At 50.1% G+C, this 26,806-nt stretch overlaps 1 protein-coding gene across 5 annotated transcripts in view; it reads left to right on the forward strand.

The window, feature by feature from the left end:
* Positions 1-23,646, forward strand: part of RASGRF1 (Ras protein specific guanine nucleotide releasing factor 1) — a 112,031-nt gene extending 88,385 nt beyond the window's left edge. For 2 of the 5 annotated variants that reach the window (XR_011424915.1, XR_011424916.1), the window contains 8 exons: positions 2,170-2,273; positions 3,768-3,852; positions 7,675-7,872; positions 12,062-12,141; positions 13,604-13,872; positions 18,404-18,521; positions 19,538-19,606; positions 22,330-23,646. Coding sequence is in view for 2 of the 5 variants with exons in the window: in XM_001488142.7 (XP_001488192.3) it covers positions 2,170-2,273; positions 3,768-3,852; positions 7,675-7,872; positions 12,062-12,141; positions 18,404-18,521; positions 19,538-19,606; positions 22,330-22,422 (747 nt within the window). In the remaining 3 variants the exon portion in view is untranslated. Of the gene's footprint in view, positions 1-2,169; positions 2,274-3,767; positions 3,853-7,674; positions 7,873-12,061; positions 12,142-13,603; positions 13,873-18,403; positions 18,522-19,537; positions 19,607-22,329 lie in introns of those variants that run through there. The other 3 variants (XM_001488142.7, XM_023652460.2, XR_011424917.1) reach the window with 2 other exon arrangements.
* Positions 23,647-26,806: the final 3,160 nt, after the last annotated feature.

Genomic DNA, 26,806 nt, shown 5'->3' on the forward strand with positions numbered 1-26,806 from the left:
TGACTCTCCTGGCCCCAGGGTTGTCTGAGGCCAGCCAAGGAGCAGCTAGCACCCTTCCCACGTCCTGCCCTGAGAGCAGCACTGCAGGTCTGGTGCCCCCTGGAATCCACATGTGCCCCTCGGGCAGGGAAGTTGATTGACCCTCTGAGGCAGAAGGCTGGGTGACCCCTGAGAGGGAAGTTTTCGGCCTGCACTCTGCTCCTGTTTCCACCAGGGGCCACCTGGAATGTTTAGCCTTCATGAGCGTGAGGGCCCCTTGTTCCTTCGTGAACAGCCTGAGGCTCTTCTAGAACAAAGTGCCGCTGAGTTGCCTGCTGACCTGACGTGTTCCCAGAGCCCAGAGAGCCTGTATGGGGCACCTCCAGTTCAGAGGAGGCCCCAGTAACCTCACCAGAGAGGTTCTTGCTGTGAGGGCTTTCGCAAGCCCTGTGAAAGGTGCAGGGAGTGGGCAGTTCCGGCCTCTGCCTCCAGGGTCACCCTCTTCCCTACGCCACACCTAAAGGGAGCAAAGGGAGCTACCTGCTCCTCCTTGCCAAGCTCACCTTCTCCGGGCCTGGCCTCTTGGCCACTTGGTCCCTGGGCCACTGGGCCATACCTCACTTGAGACCCGCAGGCCTCTCCCCAGTCCAAACCAGAAATTGGCCCTTGGCCCTGACAGTTCAGCCATCCTGGGCCCTCAGTGGGCTGAGCTGCCCACCTGCCTGCACCTGCTTCAGAAGCTGGGGGCTCCTTCCCCATGCGGGTCCTCACCCCTTAACACAGCATCTCAGGTGGCACCTGCTGCTCTCATCCCCATGTCCCTGCTGCCTTCCTAAGAAATTGTCGTTCCCTGATGGCATTGTGTTCCCTCAAACCTATGCTCTTGCATCTGGGCTTCTGCACAGGTCATTCCTGGCCCAGGGGTGACCCTGCCAGGGGGAATTCGTGGACGCCCTACCACACGCACGCGCACACACACACACACAGAGGCTGAAGCAGGAGCTCCCACACTCTGTCCCTGCTCTGGTCCTGTGACTAGAGCTCCTGAAGCCAAGGACTGTGTTTTCTGGTCTTTCTGTCTCCAGTATCTAGCAAGGGCCCGTCAGTGCAGGCCTCAGTGACCATTTGCTGAGGACGTGGAAGGGAAGGAAGGAGGGAGACACAGTCTAAGAGGGATGGCTTATTCCCTCGATATGGGGTGGACCCCCATTCCCTTGTGATCAGTGCAGCTTTCGGGCACTCAGCCCAGCTCGCAGGGACCTCTTGGCAGGGTAGCTGGCCCCTCTCCTCCCATGTGGCCCTGCCGGCCACTAGGTGAGGGGCAGGGGATTCTTGTTCCTGACTCATCCCTCAGTGGATGCAGGCTCCTCCCAAAACCAGCACAGTTGTCCCCTTCCTGAGTTTTCTCCAGCTCCTTCCAGCCCCTCCCAGATCCAACAGACTGTCCGTGAGGCCTCTGTGCCCAAGAACCCCTGGCCTCCTTGGGTCCCCCTCTTATTTAATCCCTGCCATAGGGACCTTAGTCCCCTGGCTAGTCTTTCTTGAGTCTTTCTCTTGCTCAAGGGGCTTAGGTGGTGGACAGCTTTAAAGGTGGTGTCCACAGGTGGCCCTGGGGACTAAGGACATGGTAACCCTGAGACTAAGGCCAGACAGCTGTCTTCTGGGCACAGAAGAGGAGCACTGTCCCAGGGGGTAATCAACCTGTGAGTCCATATCTGCTAATGGAGTTTAGAAGGAAATTTTATGGAACCAGTTGTGGACCGAGACAGAACCTAAAGGGAGTGACAGATCAAAATAGTCTGGAGCCAGACCACCTGGGCTCCCTTCCCAGTTGCCCGTTCCTGGCTGAGTGACTTGCTCTAGTCACTGACCTCTGGAAGCCTCTGTTGTCTCATCCACACACTATGGGGAACAGTAGCTCCCTTGCAGGGTAAGAGATGACTAAACAAGGTGATCTTTGTGAAGCACAGAGCACAGGCCTGCACACACACAGGGCATGACAAACCGTGGCTCCTGGCTCCCCTCGTCCCCTTTCTTCATCTCCCCTCATCCAAGTCTACCAGGAGGGCCTCCCCCAGTCACGCCCCATCCAAGCACCTGCCAGAATCGAGGTGGAGATTCTCTCAGAGAAGTGACCAAAGGCCAGGAGGTGTCCCTTGTGGGCCTAACTCAGGACCTTGCTCCCCTCAGGCCGAAGGCGTGAAGGCTGAGCCCTTTGAAAACCACTCAGCCCTGGAGATTGCAGAGCAGCTGACCCTGATGGACCACCTCGTCTTCAAGAAGATTCCTTATGAGTAAGTGGGTTTGGGTGCCAGATGCCTCCTCCGTCCTCTCCCTCAGGGGCGCCTTTGGTGGCATCCCTGAAGCATGTGCAGCAGACTTGCAGAGCTGCCCAGACTCTCCACAGCTGGAGACAAAGATGCATGTGTTGGAAGGAATGAGGGGGGGACATCCCTGCACCCTTTCTCTCCTTACCTATCAGCTGCACACATGCACACGCACTTTTCCAGAAGCATCTCTAACTTGGCACTCCTATTCTGGAGGTCTAGAAAATGTATGTTCATGTATGTGCGCACATGCACATGTGAGCAAATGTGCATCCATGCATGAGTGAGTGTGTGTGTGTGTGTGTGTGCATGCGCGCGCACACATGCGCACGCACCCCCCCTCCGGGAGCAGACTTTGGGGACAGCTCTGGAGTTTGAAGAAGCCCCAAGGCCTAGTATAACCTGCTCCGGCCAGTAGTCAATCACCCCCAGGTGTTCATTGTAATTATACTACTTAAATAATTTTGTACCACCCTTTCTTCGTCTAACGGTACACCAAAATGGTATTTGTAAACACCATTTTTAGTAAATGCACAGTGTTCCCTACCAGTGCATTAAGCCTTGGGATTGCTTTCAGTTCCTGCTTTTATGTTTAAAGCTGAGATAAATCTTGTAACTACTAAATATTTCTATGAACTTTTTACAGTTGTCCTAAAATAGTTTCCTGAAATTGGAATCACCAGATCTGAGGCTATGAATCCTTGTAGGACTTTTGATCTTTGCTTTCCAGGGAAGCAGCCCCTGGCCCTCTCAAGGCCTTTACCAACATGGCACCACCTCAGCTGGGTGGAGAGTTTTGGCAGTTTGGAAACCTGCCACATCTGGTTGTAGAAACAGCAGTCATTCTTCATATGCTCCCTCTAGGAGGAGAAGCAGAATATGTTTTCAAATACAGTGTACTTCCCCCGGTGCCTCCTGCCCACGGAACTCTGCCAAGTTCACTCTCATGGTCACTGTCAAATGAGGAGATTCTCCTGGGAGTCTTGGATGGTCTGTGGCTTCCCATGAGGTCACCATCACCAAACCACCCTGCTGGCTTGGCTTGCAGGCTCCTTTATCCTTTACCTGGCCCTTTTTTAAGGCCTATGTCCTCCCTAGTCTACGGACCAGCTTCTGCAAAGTGACTCTAGAATGTGAGTTCTCTTGTGAGAAACAGGATCCAAAGAAGACCACCCTTTGCGGTGTGCCTTTCCGTCCCATATCTCCACTCAGCCTCACAATAACCCTGTGAGGAAAGTCATTATTCCCATTTCAAAGATGAGCAAACCGAAGCCCTGAGACCTAAAGGGCTTGCCTGAAGCCACACAGCTGGTATGAGCAGAGCAAGACTGGAGCCCAGGCTCACTTGCTCTCTCAGGCTCTGCAGAAAGTCACTCCTCCAGAAATGACAACCACAAAAAGCAAATAAATCAAAGCAAAGACTAAGCTCATCTGCCTAGGTTTCCCGCTTCCTTCCTACAGGGAGTTCTTTGGACAAGGCTGGATGAAACTGGAAAAGAATGAGAGGACCCCTTACATCATGAAAACCACCAAGCATTTCAATGACGTGAGTATGGGATGGGCAGCCTTTCTCTCCGGGCTTCTCTTTGCAGGAGCCTCAAAAGGCTGCAAGGGGAACGGGCTAGAACCTGGCTAGAACCAGACCACCTGGTCCTCTTCATCCCCCACGCCCTAGCCGTGGGGCCTTGGGCTGGTTGCTCCATCTCAGTCTCAGTTTCTTCTCCTATTGAATGAGGCTGACCCTAGGAGGGTCCTAGGAAGGTCACAGCCGAGCCCTGGCTCTTAGTGAGCCTGTACTCAAGACTGATTGCTGAGAGGAGCCACTCCTCCGAGCAGCTTTTTGTTGAATCTGTGGCAAAGACATCTTGGAAAGAAAGGAATGAAGACCTCCTTGCTATGCTTCTTATTTTTAACCCTCATCTTAGTATTGAAAACAAGTAATATTTGGCTGGGGAATAACAGACAATTTCCCTCTAATAAGTACATTACCGAGAAGCCTCTGTACCTCCTGAAATTTTGGCTACAAGTTTCAACTCTCCTAGAAGTCATGTTCTAACCCTCTCCCTGTTTCTTGCCTTAGCTTGTGAGTAAGATGGCCTCATAGGATAACGTTACAGAGACCAAAGGCCACACAGACCTGGATGAAACCAAGGCCGGGTTTGAGCCAAGGGCTCATGAGAGTAGTGTCCCTGGCTAGGATCTGCATGACCCAGAATCTGGTTCCTCCAGCCCCTCCTCCTGGAACCCCCACCCCCAGCTCTCATTGTCCCCTTGATATGGGACCAAGCCCTGGACCAGTGTGTGTCGAAGGAAGGGCCTGGACTGACTCTGGTTGGGCACTAAGACAGCAGTGTATCACACACCCCTGCTCCCAGAATCTCGTCTAAGGGAAACATGGGAGCAACAGAGAACTGGGGGCCAGAGTCTTCCAGAACGTGCTTCAGGTCTACAGGGAGCATTCCCTTGGCTCTTTACTCTTTAATAAAGTAATAACTGCCCCTTCACTTGGGCCCTACCTTGTTCGGAGCACTGTGCTTTATATGCATGATGATCTCACTTAAACCTCACTCCAACCCTAAAAGATGGGGGCTGTTGTCACACCTTAGACGTAAAGAAAGCTGGGCTCTGAAGGGCAAATGCCAGAGGTCTCTGAACTAGTGTCTGGGAGCTGGTGGCCTTCCTCTGCTGCAGAGCGCCAGCTATGAGGAAAAAATCTCTCCAGCAACTTTCCCACATTTGCCCAAACCCAGCCCTGCAAGCACAGAGAGCCGTTGCTCCCAGCCTCGTGACAGCTCTGAGGGCATTTGCACGTGACACCTTCATTCCTCTGAGTTTAATCATCAACGCAAGTAAAGAGCCTTTGATGGCTGGAAATGGGACCACATGATTCTACTTGTCCTCACCACCAGTCCAAGGCCACAGCATATCCACCACCGCAAGGGACAGGGATGCCACCCCTCCCTGCACCCACCCCCACCCACCTCCACCACCACTCCCCCCCCATAGCCGCAAACACGCCCCACCCCCCCTGGGAGGGCCCTTGGCAGCTGGGAGGAAAAAAGGAAGCCCAGGTGTTGCAGCTCAGGGAGGAGCCCCGTAGTGAACACAGCAGCAGACGGAGAGCTGCACGTCTGTCCACAGAGAGTAGGTGACGGAAGCAGGCAGGCCCCAGGAAGCACACGTGAGGCCTGAGTCTCACCACACCTTACATGCAACTCCAACAACAGCGCCAGGCAGCAAAAACAAGTCCTTTTCCCGCCCTTGTTCCAGTATGTGTCCAGAACTCAAGTTAAGTCAAAGACTAGACTGTGAAGTGAGCATTTATTGAATGTGTACCACATGCCAGGCACTATGCTAAGGGTTTCATAAGCATCATCTCATTTAATCCTGTTATTTCCCTTTTGTGGATAAAACAAAACTGAGGCTCAAGGAGGTTAAATTGTATTCCCAATGGTACACAGCGGGAGAGCCCGCTTCGATCCCATGCGGTCCCCCTCCAGAGAGCTGCTCTCGTCACTGCTTGGCATTAGGCCACATCTGTTCAAATCCACCCTCTTTTTCAGGTACACTGAATGTGTGCCTCCAAGATGGTGATCATCAGGCCTGCGACTGTGTTTCTTAATCTCTCCCTGGCACAGGGCTTTCTGCTGTTTCTCAGTCCTTTTGGCTTGCTTTCTTCGTCTTGCTGAGGGGTACTGGCCAGGATCTCCAGTATCGGAGCTGGATCCAGGGTGGGGCAGGCGAAGGGCCCAGGGGGCCTCCAGTCCCAGCTCTCCAGGACAGTGTTGACCAGAAATGGCGATAGTGAATCTTGTTGGTTTGAAAAAGAATGCTTCTACTATTTCCTCATTTGGGATAATGTTTGTTTCTTTATCAAATTAAAGAAATTCTTATCTATTCCTTGTTTTCTAAGGGTTTCTACCATAAGTGAATTTTATCAAATTTTTTTTCTGCATCGATTAAGACGGTCATCTCGTTTTTCTCCTTTATTCTGCTGATGTCGTGAATGGCAGTTAGAGATTTTTCTCCAATATTTTCTTGCATTCTGGGGACAGATCTAATATGGTCATGGTATATTAAACAAATGAGTGTGTGATTTTCTTTTCTTGTATTGTGTGTATTTGATTTTGGAATCAAGATTATACTGACTTCATAGAATAAATTGGCAGGTCTTTTTTTCTCTATTCTCTGAAAGGTTTAACTGATCTTTTCCTTCTAAAAATTAGTATAACTTATATGTAAAACTTTTGAGTTCAGTGTTTTCTTTGTGGAAAAAAATGTTAACTGCTACTTCCATTGAATTAAGAGTTATACTATGTGTACTGTTTTGTGTTATCATTTCTTCCTGGTTCTCATCAGTACTTTTCCATCCTTAAGTAGTTTTACAGTCCATTCTTCCTAACGTACATCCTCTAAAAGTTGTTTTTAAGAAGATCTCTTGTGCAAAAGCCCTACAGTTTTTACTCATCTGTAAAGGGAAATCTATCATATCATCTTTTATCACTTTTATTTTTTTATAACGAGGTCTTTTTTTTTTTTACTTTTTACTTTGAAATAACTATAAATTCATAGGAAATTGCAAAGAAGTGTACAGGGAGGTCAGCACTTCTTGCTGCCCCAGCTCCTTGCAGTTCTAGCTTCCTGATGTTCTGGCCCCAGCTCCCCATCCCCCTGGCTGCTCCAGAGCCAACCCACATTTGGCTTGTTTGTGTGTATGTGACTGTTTGCTGTGGGAGCAGAAGAAAGCAGTCCTTAGAGATCTCTTCTACTTTGTACGTGAGGCCAGTGATGCCTCCAGATGTGTGTCCTCTCCAAGCTCTAGTTGTCTGGCGGGAGATTCCCTCAGAGCATGGCCCTTCCTCCTTCCAGATGAACTGTAGAATCACTGTGTCAAATTCTTGAGAGAACTCCCAAGGCATGTTTTATTGGACTGCATTAAATTCATGTATTAATTTTGAAAAGTGATACTTACATTCCCATTTGGGAATTTGATCTCTTTCTTCATTATTCAAACCTTTTATAACATTTATTAACTTTTTTCATTTCAACTATGAAACATCCTACATAGTTCTCATTAATTTAAGTTCCTAGGTAACTTACAGATTCCTGTTGTTATTTTGAAGATAACATCTTTCTCATTGTACTTTCTAATTTGTATTACTAATATAGAGAACAATTTTCAGTTTTGTGTGTTGAGTCTTTAGCCAGCCACTCTGTCGAGCTCTGTTAGTTGTTCTAGTGGTTTTCCAATCCAGTCTTTTGGTGTTTTCAAACAGGCACTCATACTATCTGCAAATAATGATGATATATCTTCTTTACAATACTTATTCCTCTTCCTTTTTTCTTGTCTTATTGCATGGACTTAAAGATCAGTAACTTGATTGCTTCAGAAATCGTCCGCAATGAGGATATCAACGCGAGGGTGAGCGCCATCGAGAAGTGGGTGGCCGTGGCTGACATATGCCGCTGCTTACACAACTACAATGCTGTGCTGGAGATCACCTCATCCATGAACCGAAGCGCAATCTTCCGGCTGAAAAAGACGTGGCTCAAAGTCTCTAAGCAGGTGCGGGCAGGAAACTGGCACCATTGCCTGCCTGGGGCTGGGCTGGGGCTGGGACCGGGAGACCAGAGGCCTGGCCACTGGGCATCCATAGATGAGCAAAGGACAAGGCTGAGGGCCAACACTCCCAAGTAAAACAAAGAACCTCTGCTCCTGCATCACCTGCGACCAGATATCAGGCTCACAGATGTGACATTGGGACCCATGGGACTTTAATTCCCACTTGAATAATTACTACTGTAAAGTGGGAAGTATAAACCAGTGATTATTGGTCCCAACACTCTTCTCCTTGAGTTGGGACAAAAGAGTGATGGCCTGCTGGGAATCCCAGTCCAGATCTGCAGATTGCTGAGATGGTGCTCAGATGATCCTGCAAGTCCCTTCCTAGGACTCTGATTTCACCAGCCTTTTGGCCACCAGAGAGTTAGCTGGTCCCTGTTACCCACTGGATAGTTGGTGATTTTAAATGTGGGTTTGATTTTTATTCATTCAGAACATAATTCTGAAAAGCCGTAGGTGGATTCTTTCTCAGGAATAAAGTTCCCTGCACTAGGGTCACGAGGGGGCAGCTCTCCTGAAAGGAGGGCTTAATGGGGCACTTGGGTCACTTCCTTGGGGCACTCGGTGGATGCCCAACCCCAGCCTGCATATGTGCAGGAGGATGGACAGCCACCACCAAAGGAGAGGGTAAGCCTCCGAAGGCACTGAGACCTTGGCAATAGTGTCTATGGTCCTGCAGCTGGGTGGGCTGTGCCGGGCCCAGGGCTTCCAAGGGGTCTATCTCATCTGGACCACTCTGGATTTCCATACTGTGTCCCTCTCATTGTTCTCTTTAGCCCCTGCTCCTCACTACCCTCTTCATGCCAATTGCATGTCACGATTCTACCCCCATAGCAGGCAGCAGGTCCATAAATCCCTCCTACTTAGATAAGCAGCCAAACTCAGGACAGCTCTGGAACATCTCCGCTGCCCTTCCACTACGGTCCAATCACTCCAGGCCCGGATTACAGCAGGACTGCAGAGGGCTGCAAGGGTACCCCTTGTATCCCAATGAGGTGGGGCCTCCTGTTGCTTAGCACACAGAGATGCCAAGGTCAGGACAAGGACTGGAAGATGCCAGTCTTGTTAGTGGGCCCCTGGAAAGAACAGAGGTTGGGAGCACAGGAGCTCAGGGCTGCAGGCACATCTGGCCACATGTGGCACACAATGTCATGAACTCCTGAGGTCAGGGGTTGAGCAGGGCTCCTGTAGAACCTCCAAGTCCTCCAGGCTGATCTGGCCTATCAGCCTTCCGCAGGGCTATTGGCAGAGTCTGAGGGGTCCATTCCATATCAACATCTTTCTTTTCCTGCCCTGTGCCATTGGAATGATGTCATCTTTTCCAGAGGCTCTGTAACTGGGCCCTCCTCTCCCATCACACTGGGGATTCTGTGAATTTCTTGGCCTCATTCTCCATCATCACTCTTGTCATGGGGTTGGGAGGCAACTACCTTGGTCATCCTGAAGTTTCCTGTTCTCTTAGGAAAGTGCAAATTGAGGGCAGTTAGAGGTCAAGGCAGAGGCCTGGCCTGCGTTCTAAGATATCATTCAGGACTTAGGGCCAGGCAACCTGGTCCAAAAATCAAAGATTCCTCTGAAAGCACATCCAGGCCCGCACCCTCGAGACAGACTGGACCCCGCTGGCTTCTCCCAGCCCTTCAGCTGTGCCATAATTGTACGTCTGCACAGCACCTGGCTCCAAGAGCTTGTGGGTGGCCATGGCCATGGCCTGGTCAACACCAGCCAGGGACAGTTCACTATCATCCTCCACAAATATCCCTTGGATACTTGTGACCTGCTGAAATGGCCACATTTCTTAGAGGACCTGAAATGTAGCCTCAGCAGCTAGTTTTTATCATTCCCTTAAATGTGCTGGCCCAAAGCAGAAAATTGTTATGTCCAAGTCCAGTCCAACCCTTGGCCAGAGTCAAGCGGTCAAGTTTAGTTTGAGCCTTCTGGTCTCCCTTTCCCCTTTCTTCCAACCCTCTCCCCACCTTCTTTGAAAACAAAACCTTCCTTTGGGAAAGATGATGCTCCACCATGGAATGATGCAGATGATTAACATGGTTTTGTGTGTTTCCCCTCCGAAGGATGGTTACATTTTAATAGAGACAAAAGCCTCTCTTTTACTAACAATACTGTTTGGCCTCTTTGGGAGGGAGCAGGCTTGGCCATCCAGAAATCTTCTGTTTGTGAACAGGAAGGGATGGTATTTGGGAAGCCATATAGTCATCTTTCTTCCTAACACTACTTCCAAGGCAGGCTCCTTGCTTGGTCTCTGGTTTCAATGACATATTCCAAATGACCCCATATTTCTGCCCACTGGGCATCCAGCAGAGATGCCCACGATCCTGGGGGCCTGGTATCCCAGTGAGCATCAAAGGATGGCAGCTCCTGGCCCAGCTAGAAGATACTTTAGCTGCTTCAAGTTGGAACACACTTTCTAAGCAGCAACTGGGAAAATCCTCCCAGGCCACAAGCTCCTTCCTAGACAGTAAGCACAGGGATGTAGAAGGAATCAAAGTCAGCCCAGCTTGGAGCCACAAATTAGTCCCAGGTGTATACAAAAAACCCACACATCATATCCTCTGTACATTTTCATGGCCTCTGAGCATAGCGATATTTCACCCAGAGCTATGTAGCCACCGGGGCCTCCTGATTTAGTGTTTGTGTCACCTACAATTCTAGAATATCTAGGATATTGCCCTTAGGGAACACCCGGACCTGCCCTCCCATTTTCCAGATGTGAAAGCTGAGGCCCAGGAAGGTGAGAGGGGTGGTGACTTGCCCATGGACACACTGAAGGTTGTGACAGAGCCCAGTGAGATCCCAGGTCTCTGGACACTCAGTCTCCACATCTGGCCTCACACCATGTGAGGTCATCCATCCGCAGGTGAATGGGAAAGAAGAGGAAGCAGAGGTGCAGCTCTGGAAAGACATTCAGGGCAGGAGGGCAGCAGAAAGCCTGGGGCCGAGGTGCACCTGAGCATCTAGGCTTTGCCAGGACTCTGAGAGCAGTCAGCTCGAGTCAAGCCCTTGACTCGGTGTGGCCTGTGCTGTCCTGGCGAGTGTCTCTTTCACCAGATCCAGAATACATTTCTGCTTTGAACAGGGTCAGTCCAAATAATGCTGCTTTTCTTCACTGATACAGGACCACACTGAACAGTGTGCTCTGCTAGTCTTTCCCCTTGAAGAGCCCACATTGATCTCGTCTTCCATCAGAATGAAAACTTAGATTGTCATTTCCTGTGGGCGGATTTCTCAGATAAAAATGGTCTCAAAAATTAGGGGTGCGCTTGGCCTCTGTGGCCAGCGTTCCCCCTGGGCTGGCTAGCACAGCTGGTCTCCAGCATGGTTGGTTTCTTGGCTGCATCTGGATTTTGAGGACTGGAGCTGGAAAGGAGGTCCCTAATCTGTCTCACGGTGTCATCAAGGAAGGAGCTGAAGATTGCAGAGGCAAACAAGTTTCCCCCAGGCCATGCAGGGAGAGGAGCCCGAAGTCAGGCTCGCAGTGGCACACACCCGGTCTCTTTAGACAGACTCCAGCCACCGAAACTGCTCCAGCCTAATGTGTGGGCAGGGCCTGGCTTGGTCATTTGGCAGAGGGGACCCTTAGCCATGGGATTTACTCTTCTCCATCAAGGCCTTTTATTCTTGATGATCAGTTCATTTACCATCTTTTTTCTTGATTCTTAAGTTTGGGTGGTGTTCCTAATATATAAAAGTGAAGATGTGAAAAGACGGTCGCATGCTTTAGGGACATTTCATGAGAAAGACCATGATAATGAAACATGGGCCATTCCCTGCTCTAGGCGTCGACTCCTGGGAGTTACCCACCAATCTTCTACACCATCAGGTCTCAGGATGGCACAGTGTTTCTGGGGGTGGAAGTTGACACTCAGGCCCTGCAGGCCTCGCTTCTTTGTTTCTGAAAGATGTGTGTATGATCACGGGCCACAAAGCAAGGACCGTGTCTGCCTCCTCAGGAGCTCAGGGGCCAGGCTGCCAGACCCAGGAAGGCCCGAATCCTGCCCCATCACAAGGCCAAGCAAAGGCGGCTCGGGAGCTCTGGAGGGCGGCCTGTGGAGTGTGGGCCAGAGCCTTGGGCCTTGATGTGCACGGTGTGCTAGTAAATGCTTCTGATTCCTCCTAGACAAAAGCTTTGATTGATAAGCTCCAAAAGCTTGTGTCATCAGAGGGCAGATTTAAGAATCTGAGAGAAGCTCTGAAAAAGTAAGTGTATGCTGTTTTATCACCGTTATTTTTGAAATTGTAGAACCACATTTCGGAGGCATTCACGTGCCACCTCTGGCTGGAGCAGGAGGTCTGTCTGTCTGTCCATCTGTCTACCCGCAAGACCCTAGGATGTCACAGACCCCTAGGGTGGGTCAGCTTTGATCTCCATCCTCTACCAAAGAGATTCCAGGGTTTGGGGCGTTTCCGGGAGTGGCACAAGAACACTGGAGTCCCAAGAAGCATAGTAGCTGTGATGAGAATAATAGTGATGCCAGATTCTTTGATTCCAAAACGTCACCTTTTTTTTTACATTTTACTATTTCTGACATCAGGATATGTCTTAAAGTCAATATGTTTATTTAACATGATTATGTTTCCTTTTTTTACTTGATAATTAGTCATCAAAACAAGAGTGCATTTTATAGACAATGGTATCTTGGAATCAAGGAAATGCAGTTGTACCAACAGTTGCCCCTTACAGTCTGCAAAGCTTGCAGCTTTGCTGCCACAGTGTGTGTAGCCCCATCGACATTGCCTATGAGGTGAGGCTTCTCAACCCGGCCCTCTTATAGTTAGACCAGGATAATTCTTCGTTGTGGGGCTGTCTTGTGCATTGTAGGATGTTTAACAGCATCCCTGGCCTCTACCCACAAGATGCCAGTGCCTCCCACCCCCGAGCTATGACAACCAAAAATGGCTCCAGACCTTGCCAGATATCCCCTGGGAGACAAAATTGCCCCCATTGAGAACCACCACTATAAGATAGATTCCCCATCCTGTTTTTCCACACAAGGAAACTGAGGAGCTAGTGGCTGGCCCAAGGACATGTGGTCATGGTGACAGAGCTAGGCCTTGACCCAGGCTAGCCTCCAAGGCCAGTGATCTGTGGTTTGGCTGAGGCTGCCTCCTGGGAATGTCCAGGCCAGCTCTCCCAGGGCAGCAGTGACTCAGCTTATTCGTACACACTTCGGCCACACAGTCACATGAAATGTGAGCTCGCTCTCATTAGGTGTGCACTTGGGGTTTCTACACTAGTCTCTGCCCTCCTTTCATTGACAGTCTCCGCCATGTTCCCCATGGGCACCTAAACACGTGCCCCGTTGGGCTGGCCCTCACCCTTTCTCTCCCTGCCTAAGTGGCTACTCACTGGACCTTGGAGAGACCCTGGGAGACCCCTGGGTCCTGGCTCCCTATAAAGCCCAGGAATGCCTCTCTTCCCTTCCTCAAGGGATCACAGGATCACTACCGATTCAGGGCCCACCAGAGTTCACTACCCCCCAGAACAGGGGGATGGGACCAGTCAGTGCCTCTAGCCCTGGACAGCGGCTCTGACACACCGCACGCCACCCCACGCTGGCCTGGTCTGCCCTTCTCGTTTTCTCCCTGCCGTACTCGGTCTGTCCCCAGCCAGCTCCGTGTGCCATCGCCTTGACCATCTCCACTTTGTTTGTGTCCTCAGACAGATGTTCCACCCATCTGTGCTGTCCGGCCGTCTCTCTTCCGCCTGGGCTCCCTGGAGCCCCTGTGGACTGTGCTTGTGGGGAGCTGCCCCCCGTGCATTCACCAACTTGTCCGTCTGCCCCCGGGCGCCGCTCCATCTGCCTCCTTCACATGGCTTCCTCGTCCACCGCCGCCGCCACCGCCGCCTCCACTGCCTCCGTGGTCCCCCATTCTGTCTGAGTCCCCCTCCTGACTGTCTTCCCTCTTTCAGGTTTCCCGTGGGCCTGTGTAAGTGCCTCTCCCAGATGCCTCTGCTCCCTGCCACAAGGGCGGAGGTGGCCTTCGGGCATTCTGGGAGCTAAGACCTTTATGCAAACCAGGTTCTTGCCTTAAAGAGACGTAGGCCAAGCCATGCAGAGGAAGGAGAGACTGAGGAAACTTGGGCAAAGCTTTCTGCACCCTTTCTCCTGCAGCACTAAGGTTTTCACGTACAGCAGTGTTCTGTGAACACGGGATGTCTGTCACACCAAGCAGGGGACAGTGGTCAGAGGGAGTGACATGGCTGTCTGGGGCACAGCTGGTGACCTGCCCAGACAAGGAGCCCATGATGGGCCTCACCGTGTGGGTCCTCATCCCGCTCAGCCCCATGCCTCCTTCTAGCCTGTCTTTAAAACATTCAGTCTTCTGCCAGCACCTGGGCCAGTGAATCGCCTTCTTACCTTTACCAGCCAAGACTGCACCCCTGAATCCTACCTCTCTCCCCCAGTCACTCCCTTAAATATCCCCTAACCCACCTCCAACCCTTGCCATAGGTGCCCCCATTCAGACCCCTGTCCTGGCACCCCAAGCATGACCTTATCTCTCCTTGTCATTCCCCAAACCCACACCCGTGTGAGGCCATGAGACTGTCCCCCGTCTCGGCCTCCCAGTGATCAGAACCTTCCCACAGCTCCATGCAACAAAAGTTGCTCGAGAACTCAATTTAGCAGTCCAGTCTGGTCACCAGCTCTTTGACGGTTCACTCGGGTTTTGCCTGCCCTGTCTAATCTCAACCCAGCACACATTTGCATATCTGCACCTTTTGTCTTTAGTGTGAACAGGAAGGCCTCAATTTAGAGGAACGCAGGGACAGGGCTTGTTGGAGGCTGCTGCAATAAAAGCCTTTCCCCTTTGCTCCCTAAATGAAGGATGGGAAGAGCTATGGAGGAGCGAGTCAGCCACCAGGACATTGCCAGACACCCTCCAAATGGGTGAAATCCATCCATCTCTGTGGATACGATGAGTCCAAAGGCTGAAGTTCTGGAGTTCCAGAGTTTCAGGGGTTCCAGATACCTGTTTCCATCTTTATTTTCTGCCTGTGGCCACACAGCAAAGCCTGGTCTCCTGCTAATGAGACAACAGAGCAGTTAATGTCCATGTGACCAAAAGCAAGAATGGACTCTGAGCCCTACCCCCACTCCCACCCCATCACTATTTTTTTTTCCCGAAATCTGAGTACCTCATTTTCTCACACCACGTGCCAGAACCTTGGACCCTGACCGCAGGGGTTCCAGCCCACACAGCCCACGTGCCTCCCATGCCCCCCCTGAGAAGGAGAGGAGATCCCTGACCAGAGCCCGCAGAGACGTGTGAGAGAGAGTGGTCGGTCCCACAACTGGGGCAGAGGAGGGAGGGGACGTGGAGAGGGAGCAAGGAGAGGGAGCACCTGCTTGTCACTGGCCCTGGTTCCTGGGGTTTGGTGGAGAGCTAGTGGGACAGCTACATCTTACTTTCATTCGCTGGTACCATGTAATCTTTATTATCCCGCTTGACATCACGAGGAATTTCTTGTTAGAGAGAAACATCAAGTGTGGGGGGCCCAAATAACCACAGGCAAGGCCTGGATGCCACGTGTCACCAGGCATTGGTGTGCCACATGCAGGCACCAACCAGAAAACCAGAAGCAGAATGAAGGGTGGGACGCCTGCCTCTCCACACCCTGAAATGTCAGCTAAAGACATGTGAGAAGTCTGCCAAAAGAGGAAGCCCCTCAGTTATCAGCTTTGTTGGCTAGGCCCTAATGCGGGGCAAGGCTGGATCCCCCCTGAGTGGGGCCACAAGGCTCACAGGGAAAGTCCAGAGCTGGGTGGGCGGTTTGCGTACACGAAGCCCTCAGCGGGCTTCCTTTTCCGTTCAGATGCCCAGCATGGGTCAGTCCTTGTGCACTGGTGCCCTTTTGGGACCCTCTGCCTTCACTCTCTACCCCACACCTGCCCCCTACTGTCCACCCCCCATGCTGGCCACTCTGGCAACCCCATACATTTAACAACATGGCTCTGGATTTTGGTTGGTTGGTTGTGCGTGTCTGCGTGCGTGCGTGTGTGTGTGTGTGTGTGTGTGTGTATGTGGTTGAAGTGATTAAGTATGCTGTTCCCTAGGCCCCTCCTGCAAGGCCCCTCACTGTGAAGGGTAAGTAGGGACAGAGTTTGGTACTGGGGCTGGTGGTGCCACTGGAAGTGACTAAATTGCACGTCCATTGCCTTTCCACAACTGGATCACGAACCTCAGAGACAAACCTCAAATACCTCAGAGAATTCCCCCTTAGTGACCAGAGGACCCCCCTGATTTTTCTCACTGGTCGGGGTAGTCAGAGACGCAGTGAGGCCTTCAGAAATACTCTATGTTCTTTGGTCATTCACAGCCACCTGGCCTCCCCTCCTCCCTCTCTCTGAGATAAGAGGTCCTGCCAGCTCCCCAGGTTCCTAGTTCCCATCATGAGCAGAGACAGCAGGGCCGGGGGGAGCCCCTCTCAGAGGCTGCCGGTCAGCAAACTGCCATACCTTCCAGCTCCAGAGTTACTTCTCAGATCTTTGAACTATTTCTCCATCAGATCCACGAGCCTGTGCTTCAGAAAAGCCAGGCACGCAACAATCAGACCATACAGGCCGGAAGGACCCAGAGAGGTCTGCCAGTGGCCAGTATGAGTCTTGCTTTGTTTATTCTACAACATACCATAAAAAAAATTATATTTGACAGTGTGACCCTGTCTAAAAATTCATATATGCATAACAGGAAGAAAAATTTCACAGAACAACATATACCTTTAGTCCATGCAATGAACTCAGATATTTTCTGTTCTATTCTACTTCTCTTTTAAATACGGTCAACACTCACTAAATTGATTGTAACACCCATGAAAGAGTCAAGACCTACAGTTCAAAAAACATCCCTCCTGTCTTCTGTTTCCCAAACTCCGCCTCCTTCACAACTTTGCCAAGCCCATGTGCCAGCTGTGTTTGTGTTTACTTCATAGTCTCCTTTAAATTAAATCATTTTCCCCCAAAATAAATTTAAATAAAAAGGAAAACTCTATATCATGACACTAAGCAGGAAACCAGCATACATGCCATAAATACAAAGTTGCCATGACAAATAAATATAGCAAAGACGGAACAGTGTTATTAAATTCTGGCCGGATCCTGATGTTTGCCAACACTCTAATCCTGAGACCTGTTGCTATTTGTTTAAAAAGAAAAAAGAGTGGGAGGAGAGCAGCAAGTGTTAGGAAGTCCCAAAGCCATACTGCCACCAAAGGAGCCCTCTCCTTGAGCACCAGGGGGAAAAGTGACAGTCAAGTGTTTCCTGCCCTGTGAGTCAATGATATTTAATATTGTGTCTGTGCCTCACCTCGAATCAACTCTCAGGCCACCTAAAATGGTCTCAGCTATAATCAGTTCTATTGTACAAGAGGAACCTGAGGACCAGAGGGGGAAAGAACTGGCCCAGAGCCACAAGGCAAACAGGCGAGGGGCAGGGGCCGGGTTTCTGTTCTTGATCTACTATCCGCCCTGCCTCACCTTCCTCCAGAGTGGCAGGATTGCCAAGTGGTCACAAGGAGACAAAGGTGATGTGGGCTAGAAATGAGGGTCACCTGCAATGTGTGCAGCGAGTCCACTTACTTCTGTGTGCTGAGCTGAGAGGAGGCTGCAGAGCACTGTGTGAGGAGTCCCCTGAGGGAGCTCTATGGAGCTCTGCCAGAATATAGTGGCCACTGGACCCATCACAGAGCCAGCCCCTTACCTAGCACCCGACCCAGGGGCGCCAGGACAAGCCTCAACAGAGCAGTAACAGGAGCCCCTGCTTCAGAACCACAAATCAGAGAAGCGTGGCCCATCACTCCTAGCTCCCCTCTCCCAAAAATGCCGTCCCCCAAGAGTCACCAACCACAGAAGCTGTCACCCAGCCCCCTGCCCAGAAGCTGCTTCTGGGAACGTGATCTCAGAGGGCAAAGTGTTGCTGTTCTGGCAGCCCAGTACTCAGGGGGGCAGGAGATCCCGGTGGGACAAGAAGTCGAGGCAGAGGAGAGGTCTCAGGAGCAGAAAGAGACAAGAGGGTCAGACAGGGCGGCTGGTGGTGACTGGCAGGATGGGGATGGGAGCTGCAAAGCCGTCCAGGAGGTGATTCTGGAACATGGTTTGGATAGAGAGTTTCCGTGGAGAGACAGAGAGGAAAGGTGGGCTGGGAGGGGTTGGTGGCAGAGCCCAAGGACTCCGAAGGGATGGAGAGCAGAGAGGTAGAGAAGGGCCTTCTGGCGCAGGGAGGGAGGGGACGACTAATTGAGAAGGCCCAAGCGCCAGTCAGCACCACGTCACCCCCACCACCCCCGAGGACTGACCCTCAGACTTAGATGGCAATCCTAGGCCAGAGAGCTACTATTATTCTTGATGAATAGAAATCCCTTTGCCTCCAGCAAAGCAAAAGATGCATGTGGGGTGTTCTGTTCTTGGTAGAAGCTTGTGTTTTTAAGTGAAAAATTTTGTTAATGCCGTTTGCTTTGAAGTTGTGACCCACCCTGTGTCCCTTACCTGGGGATGTACCTCACCGACCTGGCCTTCATTGAAGAGGGGACACCCAATTACACGGAGGACGGCCTGGTCAACTTCTCCAAGATGAGAATGGTGCGTTTCCCACAGCAAGGCCGGGTAGGGGTCATCAAAACCCAGGCCCAAGCCCTGGAACCACTTAAGCTCTGCCCACTAAGCCCAGCCTGCTCGATAGGGACACCTGAATCCAATTTCTCCTATAAGAACCATGGCTCCTATTAATGAGCAGTCAGCAGTTGACAGACCCTGAGCCAGCCATACCTGCATTTCTCCTTTAATGCCCACAGTCTGATGGGTGAGTTCTCTTAGTGTTCTCCACCTTACAGAAGAGTAGGCTGAGGCTTGGAGGGATCCATGACCAGCCCAAGGTCATCCCACAAGTAAAGGACAGAGCCGGGTCTAGAGGCCAGGTCTGTCTGACTCCAAAGCCAGCACCTTTCTTCGCAGCCCATCCATCTTTGTTGATATGAATACTTGCTTTATGTGGCCAAAGCAAAATCACTTATGCAGCACCTCCCAAGTGAGGAGGTTTCAAATTTCCCAGAGAAATCTAGGACCTGGGAGGGGAGATGAGGGTCCCCTCCAAGCAGGGGCCTGATTTTTAACCATCTCTTCTCCCTTCTCACTCCAGCCAGAGAGCTACTGCTTTTAACAGTTTTGCACAATGGGCTTCCACCCAAGATTCTGGTAATAGGAAGGGTTTCTCTGTCAAACACTAGCTGGAAGCACTGTCCTGATGACAAGACAGGAGCCCTGTGCGGGGTGCCTTGCACATAGTGGGCACTTACAGAGTGGCGGACACCTTTAACTTTTGCTGAAGTTGTGACATGCTGTTTTAGGATGTTGGATGTATTTTTTTCTCTCAATCACATAGCATAATTAACCTATAGATTCTTGACAAGCATCGCCCTTGGAAGCAGATTGCTGGTTTAAAGAAAACCATGATGCCCCAGTGGGGCTTCCCAGGAGGCAAGGTATATGGGAAATAAGTGACTGACTTCAGACTTGGCTGTTGCTGCCCCTCTGTCCTGCAAAGTGGGAGGTGGCACCAAGACAGCAAACTGTTGTCTAAAACTCCTTCCTTCCCACAGATATCCCATATTATCCGAGAGATTCGCCAGTTTCAACAAACTGCCTACAAAATAGAACACCAAGCAAAGGTAAGCTGGAGCATTTTCACAGCCACTTCTGCTTTTGCCACACTCAACCACTTTCCCTCCCTGCATTCCGCAGCCCCGCCCCGCCCAGCCAGCACCAGAGGCCCTGCTCTCTCAGGGAGCGCCCTCTTCCCCGCGCCCTGAGCTGCGCGGGGAGTTGTCCTTCCTCCACGCTGGGATGCTGCTAATCCTGAGGCTCCCGTCTGATTTTTACCTGCCATAGGATGCTTGATGGTCTTGTGTGATCTCCCCAAAGGCAAGAGAGGCAGCATTTATAACACCTGTTTGGAAGGTAAAACGCTCACCAGATATAAAGGGCACATGGCAAAAAGTCCCCCAGCCACCAAGTTCCCCTCCCAAGGGCAACCGTGTCACCCATTGCTCATGTATATGCAAACACAATGAAAGGTTTTATACTGTCATGTAGCATACTATACGTTGCTCAGCATCATTCTTGTTTTCCTTAATGACATCTCTGAGATCATTTCCTATTGAGGCAGAAGCATCCTCATTCTTCCTTACGGCTGCAGAGAAATCCATTTATTCAGCCAGTCGTCTGTATTGATGGACATTTAGGTGATTTCAGTCTTTTGCTGCTACAGACAAGGCTTGAAAAAGACACTTGTACATCCAGGAAATGGAGAGTGCCATGACAGTGGGAGTCCTAGACTGTGCCTGGCAGGGGCCAGGGAGGTTCATCTGGGGAAAAGACCCCTGGAGCAGTTGTCCTGGGCGGGTAGGGCATGTCCTTCCTGCAGAGGGACAGGCTTGCAGGAGGTGGGAAGGGTCCATCTGAGAAGCGCAGAGCAGCCGCATCAGACAGGCCTGAACCAGATGAGACTGTGGGTTCCTAGGAGGATCTGGGACCTTGTCCTAAGGATGATGGAAACCCTGAAAGGAGCTTGTAGAACTGGATTCGTTTCCATTTTTAAAAGATAGCAGGGCTATAGGGAGAGTGGTTGGCAGGTTAGTCTCATTTCACTCTTCAAACCCTGTGCCATTGGCCCCATTTTACAGACAAAATAGCTGAGATTTGCCGATCCAGACTCTTCAGCTCCCAATCCTGCAGCCCTTCCTCTCTGCCCAGAGATCTATTCACTTCCCAGCCAGCATCTTAATCTTCTATCTTGCAGTTCACAAAAGTATCCAGCTCCTGACACACCCTGAAAGCACAGCAAAAAATCAAGCTGTTATTGCGTTTCCCTTCTACTTTCCTTTGGACTAGATTTGCCCTGTCAGAGACTATCTGTCTTCTGTAGCGCTCTGTGAACTCATTATCTGTTTTATGTCTAATCGTCACGTTAGAAAAGACAAATCAGTGGGGTAACCAATTAGGCCACTTTTTCCTTGCTCTCCATTCATTCTCTCACTCAACAAACATTCATTGAGCAAGTACTATGTGCCAGGCACGGTATTAGGCCTTGGGCCTCCTCTCCTTGAACTTTCCCTCAAGCTCCAATGTGCAATGTAAATAAATGCTACGGCTCTTTGGAGTACTTTCATTAACAGCTTTGTAGTGGTGGCGTTTGCTGCCAGTCTCCCACTAAAGTAAAATTTCTTAGGGCAATTGATCTTGAGCATGCTCATTATGGAGAAAACCAACCAATCAGTCTGCTGATTCCCAGAGGGTTTGAGAGGGAGAAATTTACACCCTCTAGAAAAGGCTGTTCACATGAAGCTACTAGCTAGGAATAAAAGACTAGTCTCTTGCACATGATGGTAAAATCACCACATCTTCATCAGTGGGTATGGGTTCGTCTAGACTGTGGTATCCGAAGTCAGCTTCCTAGAGGTGCTGGGTGTGAACCGTTGCTCAGACATCGTAATCATTTCATCTGTGACCAACAATCAGCATACTAGACAGTTGGTTCCATCCCTCACAGTATCAGAAAGTCAATTAGACAACATGCAAACAACAAAGACTGGAGTTTTCTCAAGCAGCTATCAGAAGATTCTCAAATATGTTATAAGAAATATAATTTTTTTCGTCCTTCCACTCTGGTTTTCTGTGGGGGAAAAAATGAACCTTCAGTTCTGAACAACTGACAAGTAAATGAGCCTTGGAAAGACTCTTTCTGAAGCTGGAGGCGCCTGTAGGGCCTGGGCCCTGCTCTCTTGTTGCATGTGTGACGCGCAGGAATTCAGCAAAACACTTGGGAGCAGGAGTGAAGTAGGGGCGGGGAGGAGGAGGAGGAAGAAGAAGAATGTGATCCACTCCGGTGAGTCCTCCTGATTCCACTCCAAGATTTCACCCTGGTGTGAGCCACATGAGGTGAGAAAAGGGGGCAAAAACCCACGTGAAGGAGAAAACTGATCACACAGCCTCAGTTTCCGCTTTCCTCTCTTGGAGTGAATATCTGTCAGTGCTATGTAGTCCTAATGTTAAATGTATTTTTCCCAAAATACAGAAATGTTGAAAGAATTGTGAACGTCCATATGCCCACCACCTAGACTTTACAATTGACATTTTAGATATGTATGGTAAATATGAGCCCAAAATGCTTCATCTTGTGTTCAATAAAAGAAACAACAACCAAGAGTAATTTTGATCATGTGTAATTTAATATTACTATTAAGACAATATTAAATAATATCAAGACTAACAGTGATTAATGCATTTTTGCCTCATGTGCCAGCCTGGTTCCCAGGAGATGCCCAGTGTCCACAGTCATAGTATTACGGGCGTCCATAACCCTGCTATCCTTTTTCTCTTTTTTTTTGCTCAGGTAACCCAGTATTTACTGGACCAATCTTTTGTAATGGACGAAGAAAGCCTCTACGAGTCTTCTCTCCGAATAGAACCAAAACTCCCCACCTAAACCTGTACCCAGCCCAGACCCAGCCGCCCCATGGACACACGCTGTATGATATTGTACATATTCGTTTGGTTTCTTTGGATTTTCCTCTTTAGGATGTGCTTCTCCAAGAATACAAATCTGCTCTTGCTCTTAGACTCCTGTAGAGACGGAATATGAATTTCCGCACCATTTACGCCTTCACCCCCCATCCCACCCCTCGTCTCCTGCCGTGCCTGTTTCTTTCAAACAACTGAATCTTAGTCTGTCCTTCCTAGCCCCTCACTCTCCTCGGAAGGGAAAATAGAACCTGTGCATACACGACTCTTAGGCCCCAGTGCCGCTTCTGTCCTTCCCCAGCCCAGGGCCCTGGGTCGAGTCGGCCACCCCGGCAGCCTCCCAGCATGTTCCATGTAGTTGTTATAACTGGGTGGGGAGGGAGGGGGACCATACCCTGAAGCCCAGTCATCAACAAGGCTCCCCGCTGATGGTGATGCCAATTTCCAAAGCAGCTTTTTCAGCCAAAATAGCAGGTCTCAAAACTCCCCATCTCCCAGTCACCTGGATGGAAGGGAGTCCTCTCCGCTGAGAACCATGCCCCGTGACACCAGCACCACCATCTCGTTCAGGCACTACATCGCTCCTTGCTCTAGGAATAACACCAGATAGCATGAATAGCCATCTCAATAAAAGTGGACGAGGCCCTGGAACTTCCTGAGGAGAACCGAATCACAACGCAACGTCATGTCGAAGTCTGCTGACCGCCGCCCAGCGTTCACTGCAAGTTGGGAACACAAAAAATGTCACTTTTCCTCCTTTAGCTTCCTAACGGTCACGACGAGCTTACATTGAGATGCTCCTCTAAGTCTGTATGCCTTGTGAAAATAGTACCACACGGTAGAAATAAGAAACCAATCACCAAGTGTTTTTATTGCATATACTGTAGTCCTGTCTAAATGCCTTCTAGCAGGAATATAGGACTGTAGTGCTTATTCTGTGAATAGTACCATCTATTTTTTACATTGTACAGAATAGAAAACACAGGCTCACTCTGAAGTGGCAGGCATGCTCCACTACGACAAACAGACAACTTTTGCTGTAAGCAATACCTAGTGGTATGAGAATTCTATTTCAAGTCCTAAAATATTTCAACTTACAGCTTGTTTGGAAAAAAACATTTCCATTTTTGTAAAAATATATGTTTCCTGATTACCTCTTGCTAATAAATCTATTCTATCTCAGGGTGAACAGTGGGATGTGATGGGTTTCATTCATTCATTCACTCAAGGGACATTTGATGAGCACTTGGTCCTTATCAAGCCCTGGGCTGTGACTAGAGATCCAGAGTGACAGGGGCACAATCCCTGCTTTTGGGGGACTCACAGTCTGATGAGGGAGATCTTTTGAGTTATCTATTGCACCTGGAACAAGTCACTCCAAAACTTAAGGGCTTCAAACAATTATTATTATCTTTCACAGTTCTATGAGTTGCCTGGGCCCAGCTGGTGGTTCTTGCTTGGGGTTTCTTGTGAGGTTGCAATCACACAGCAGCGGAGGCTGGAGTCATCTGAAGGCGCCACTGGACCGGATGTCCAGGATGGTGCTCTCACATGGTGAGAAGTCGACATTGGCTCGGGGCTAAACTGGGGCTATTGACTGGAGCATCCACATATGGCCTGTCCATGTGGCTTGGGCTTCTCACAGTATGTCACCTGAATCCTAAGAGTGGCCTTCCAAAAGACTCAGGCAGAAGCTGCAAGGCTTCTGATGACCTAGCCTCAGAATTCCCAGAACATCAAACCCACACGGCATCAAGGCCAGACCAGTCCCAAAGGGAAGAGACTCAAGCTCCTCCTTCAACAGGAAGAGGAGCAAAGAATTTGCAACCATCGATAAGTTACTAGAGAGACGGACCATTTGAGCCACACTGTCACAGCATGGTGCAGAAAGTGCCTTGGGGACACCAAGGAAGAAAGGGCAATGTGGTGGGGGAGATTGGAAAAAGCTCCACAGAGATGTGCGGAGGCTGTGGGATAAGTAAGAATGATTTGCCAGGCAGAAAAGTGTGGGAAGGGCATGCCAGGCAGAAGAGCAGCAGAAGCCTAGAAACAGGCAAGGATGCGCTTGTTCAGAGAATAGCTAGTGTAAGCATGCAAGTTGTTGGGCAAAGAGATGGAGGAAGGACAGAGGAAATGAAGCCACAGGAAGGGCAGAGAAAAGGGTTCCCAAAGGTGAGGGTAGTCCCAAGGGCAGGGTCAGGCAAGGCGGAGGAGGTCCTATGTGGCTGCAGACATGGCCACCACCCAAAGCCTCCAGGGATAAGAGAGGAAGACGAGCAGAAATGCACCGAGGAGGAAGGGTCTGAGTACCGCCCCCAGAGAAGGCAGGTGGGGTCCACCTCAGATGCCTCCTCACAGTCACCCATGAAGGGGGCCCAGAAGACTGCCTCTGTCAGAGGCATGAGGCCCTCTGTAAGGTGAGACCCACTTCTGGAACTTACCGAGGGTGCCTTCCCTGGGACCTGCAGCCAGCTGGCCCCATAACTGCTTTTCAGTTTCCTCCAAGTGTTTTTCATCCCACCACCACTTCTGCTGTGACCTGAGAGTGGAAACAGAGTGGAGAGGAGGAGGGGTCTATGGAGAGAAGGCCTGGTTTTGACTACCAGCTTCACCACTAACCTATTGAATGAGCCCAGCCAAGTCACTTAATCTCTCTGAGCCTCAGTTTCTTCATCTGAAAAAGGGGGATGAAAATAATATCTCATCATAGAGTAGAATTAAATGAACTAATACACATAAAGTGCTAGCAAAGAATGAACAGTTAATGGCAGGAGAGAAAGGCTGTGTTTTGAGGTGACAAATGAGGTAGTATGGGAAAGGGTGTTTAATTAAGCAAAGACATCAGTTGTTACTCCTTCTGGCACCAAAAGCCATGCTGGGGCTCTGGGTGCCTAGCCTGCCAGGCTTGCTGCTTCCTCCTCTGTCACATTCCTCTTAGGTCCTGGGAAGGAAAGGCCAAAAGCACACCTGAGTGTCCTTGGCCTTCTGGCCTCAGGATGAGGACCTCTGTGCCATTTCTCCACCATGAGCTGACCGTGAGATGATGGAGGCACCAGATGGGAACTCAATGTATTTCTTGATCTATTCCTGAGAGGAAGGCAGCATGGGGTAGCCATTAAAGACTCTAGAGTGGGGCTGGCCCAGTGGCACAGTGGTTAAAATCATGCTTTCTGCTTCGGAGGCCCAGGGTTTGCAGGTTCGGATCCCGGGCGCAGACCTACACACGGCTCATCAACCCATGCCATGCATAACCCGTGATTATGCTACCTTTGCACGGTTAGGATACCGCGACCATTTAAACAGATGTCACTGGGCAGGTAGCGGCAGTGTCCCACATACAAAATAGAGGAGGATTGGCAGCAGATGTTAGCTCAGGGCCAATCTGCCTGACCCAAAAAAAGATACTGTGGAGTAATGGTTATCAACAGGGGCAATTTTGCCCCCACAGGACATCCAGAGACATTTTTGGTTGTCACAGTTGCGGGAGGGGTGCTACTGGCATCAAGTAGGTAGAGATCAAAGAAGCTGCTAACCATCCCATGATGCACAGGACAGCCTCCCACCAGGAAGAATTATCTAGTTTAAAAGGTCCATAGTGCCCAGGTTCAAATCCCAGCTTCACCACTTACCAGCCATATGATCTTAGGCCAGTCACATAACATCTCTATGCCTCAGTTTCCCCATCTGTAAAATGGGGACAGTAATAATACCTGCCTTGCAAGGTTGCTGTGAGGATTCAGTGAGCTGCTGCACATGAGGTGATTAGCACATGGCAAGTGCTTGATAACCATTAGCTGTTGTTCCTTCAGGAAATGCTTATAGAGCGCTTACTGTGTTGCAGGTTATTTTAGGCCCTGCAGACTCAGTAATGCACAATGCAGTCAAGCTCCCTGCCTTCACAAGGCTTACGTTCTAGTGGGTGGCGTTAGTGGACCATGTTTTAAAATACCCAGGGCACGGTGGTAAGTACCATGAGCACATTCAAGCAGGGTGGTGTAAAGGCTGCCTGAGGCTGGGGCATCTGACTGGAATCTTGGATGATGCAAAACCAAGACACCTTTGTGAAAGAAGCTGTACAGTCACCACTCACCTGAGCGTAGGCGCTGTACTCTGGATTGGTGTGAGGCACTGGGCAATTCTCTGAGGCTTTTTCAGGGCCGGCCTAGGTGAGGCAAGAGATACACCCACCTCAGGTGTAAAATTTAAAGGGCTGCCAAAAAACTCAGTGATAAAGATAACATTCTTACACAATATTTCTAAAACATCAAAATTAATATAAAATCCATGATGAACAAAATATCAAAATTTTCAATAAAGACAGATCGGTATTACTGATTTTTCCTCTGGCC

Source organism: Equus caballus, chromosome 1 (genome assembly GCF_041296265.1).
Source record: "Equus caballus isolate H_3958 breed thoroughbred chromosome 1, TB-T2T, whole genome shotgun sequence".
Lineage (NCBI taxonomy): Eukaryota > Metazoa > Chordata > Mammalia > Perissodactyla > Equidae > Equus > Equus caballus.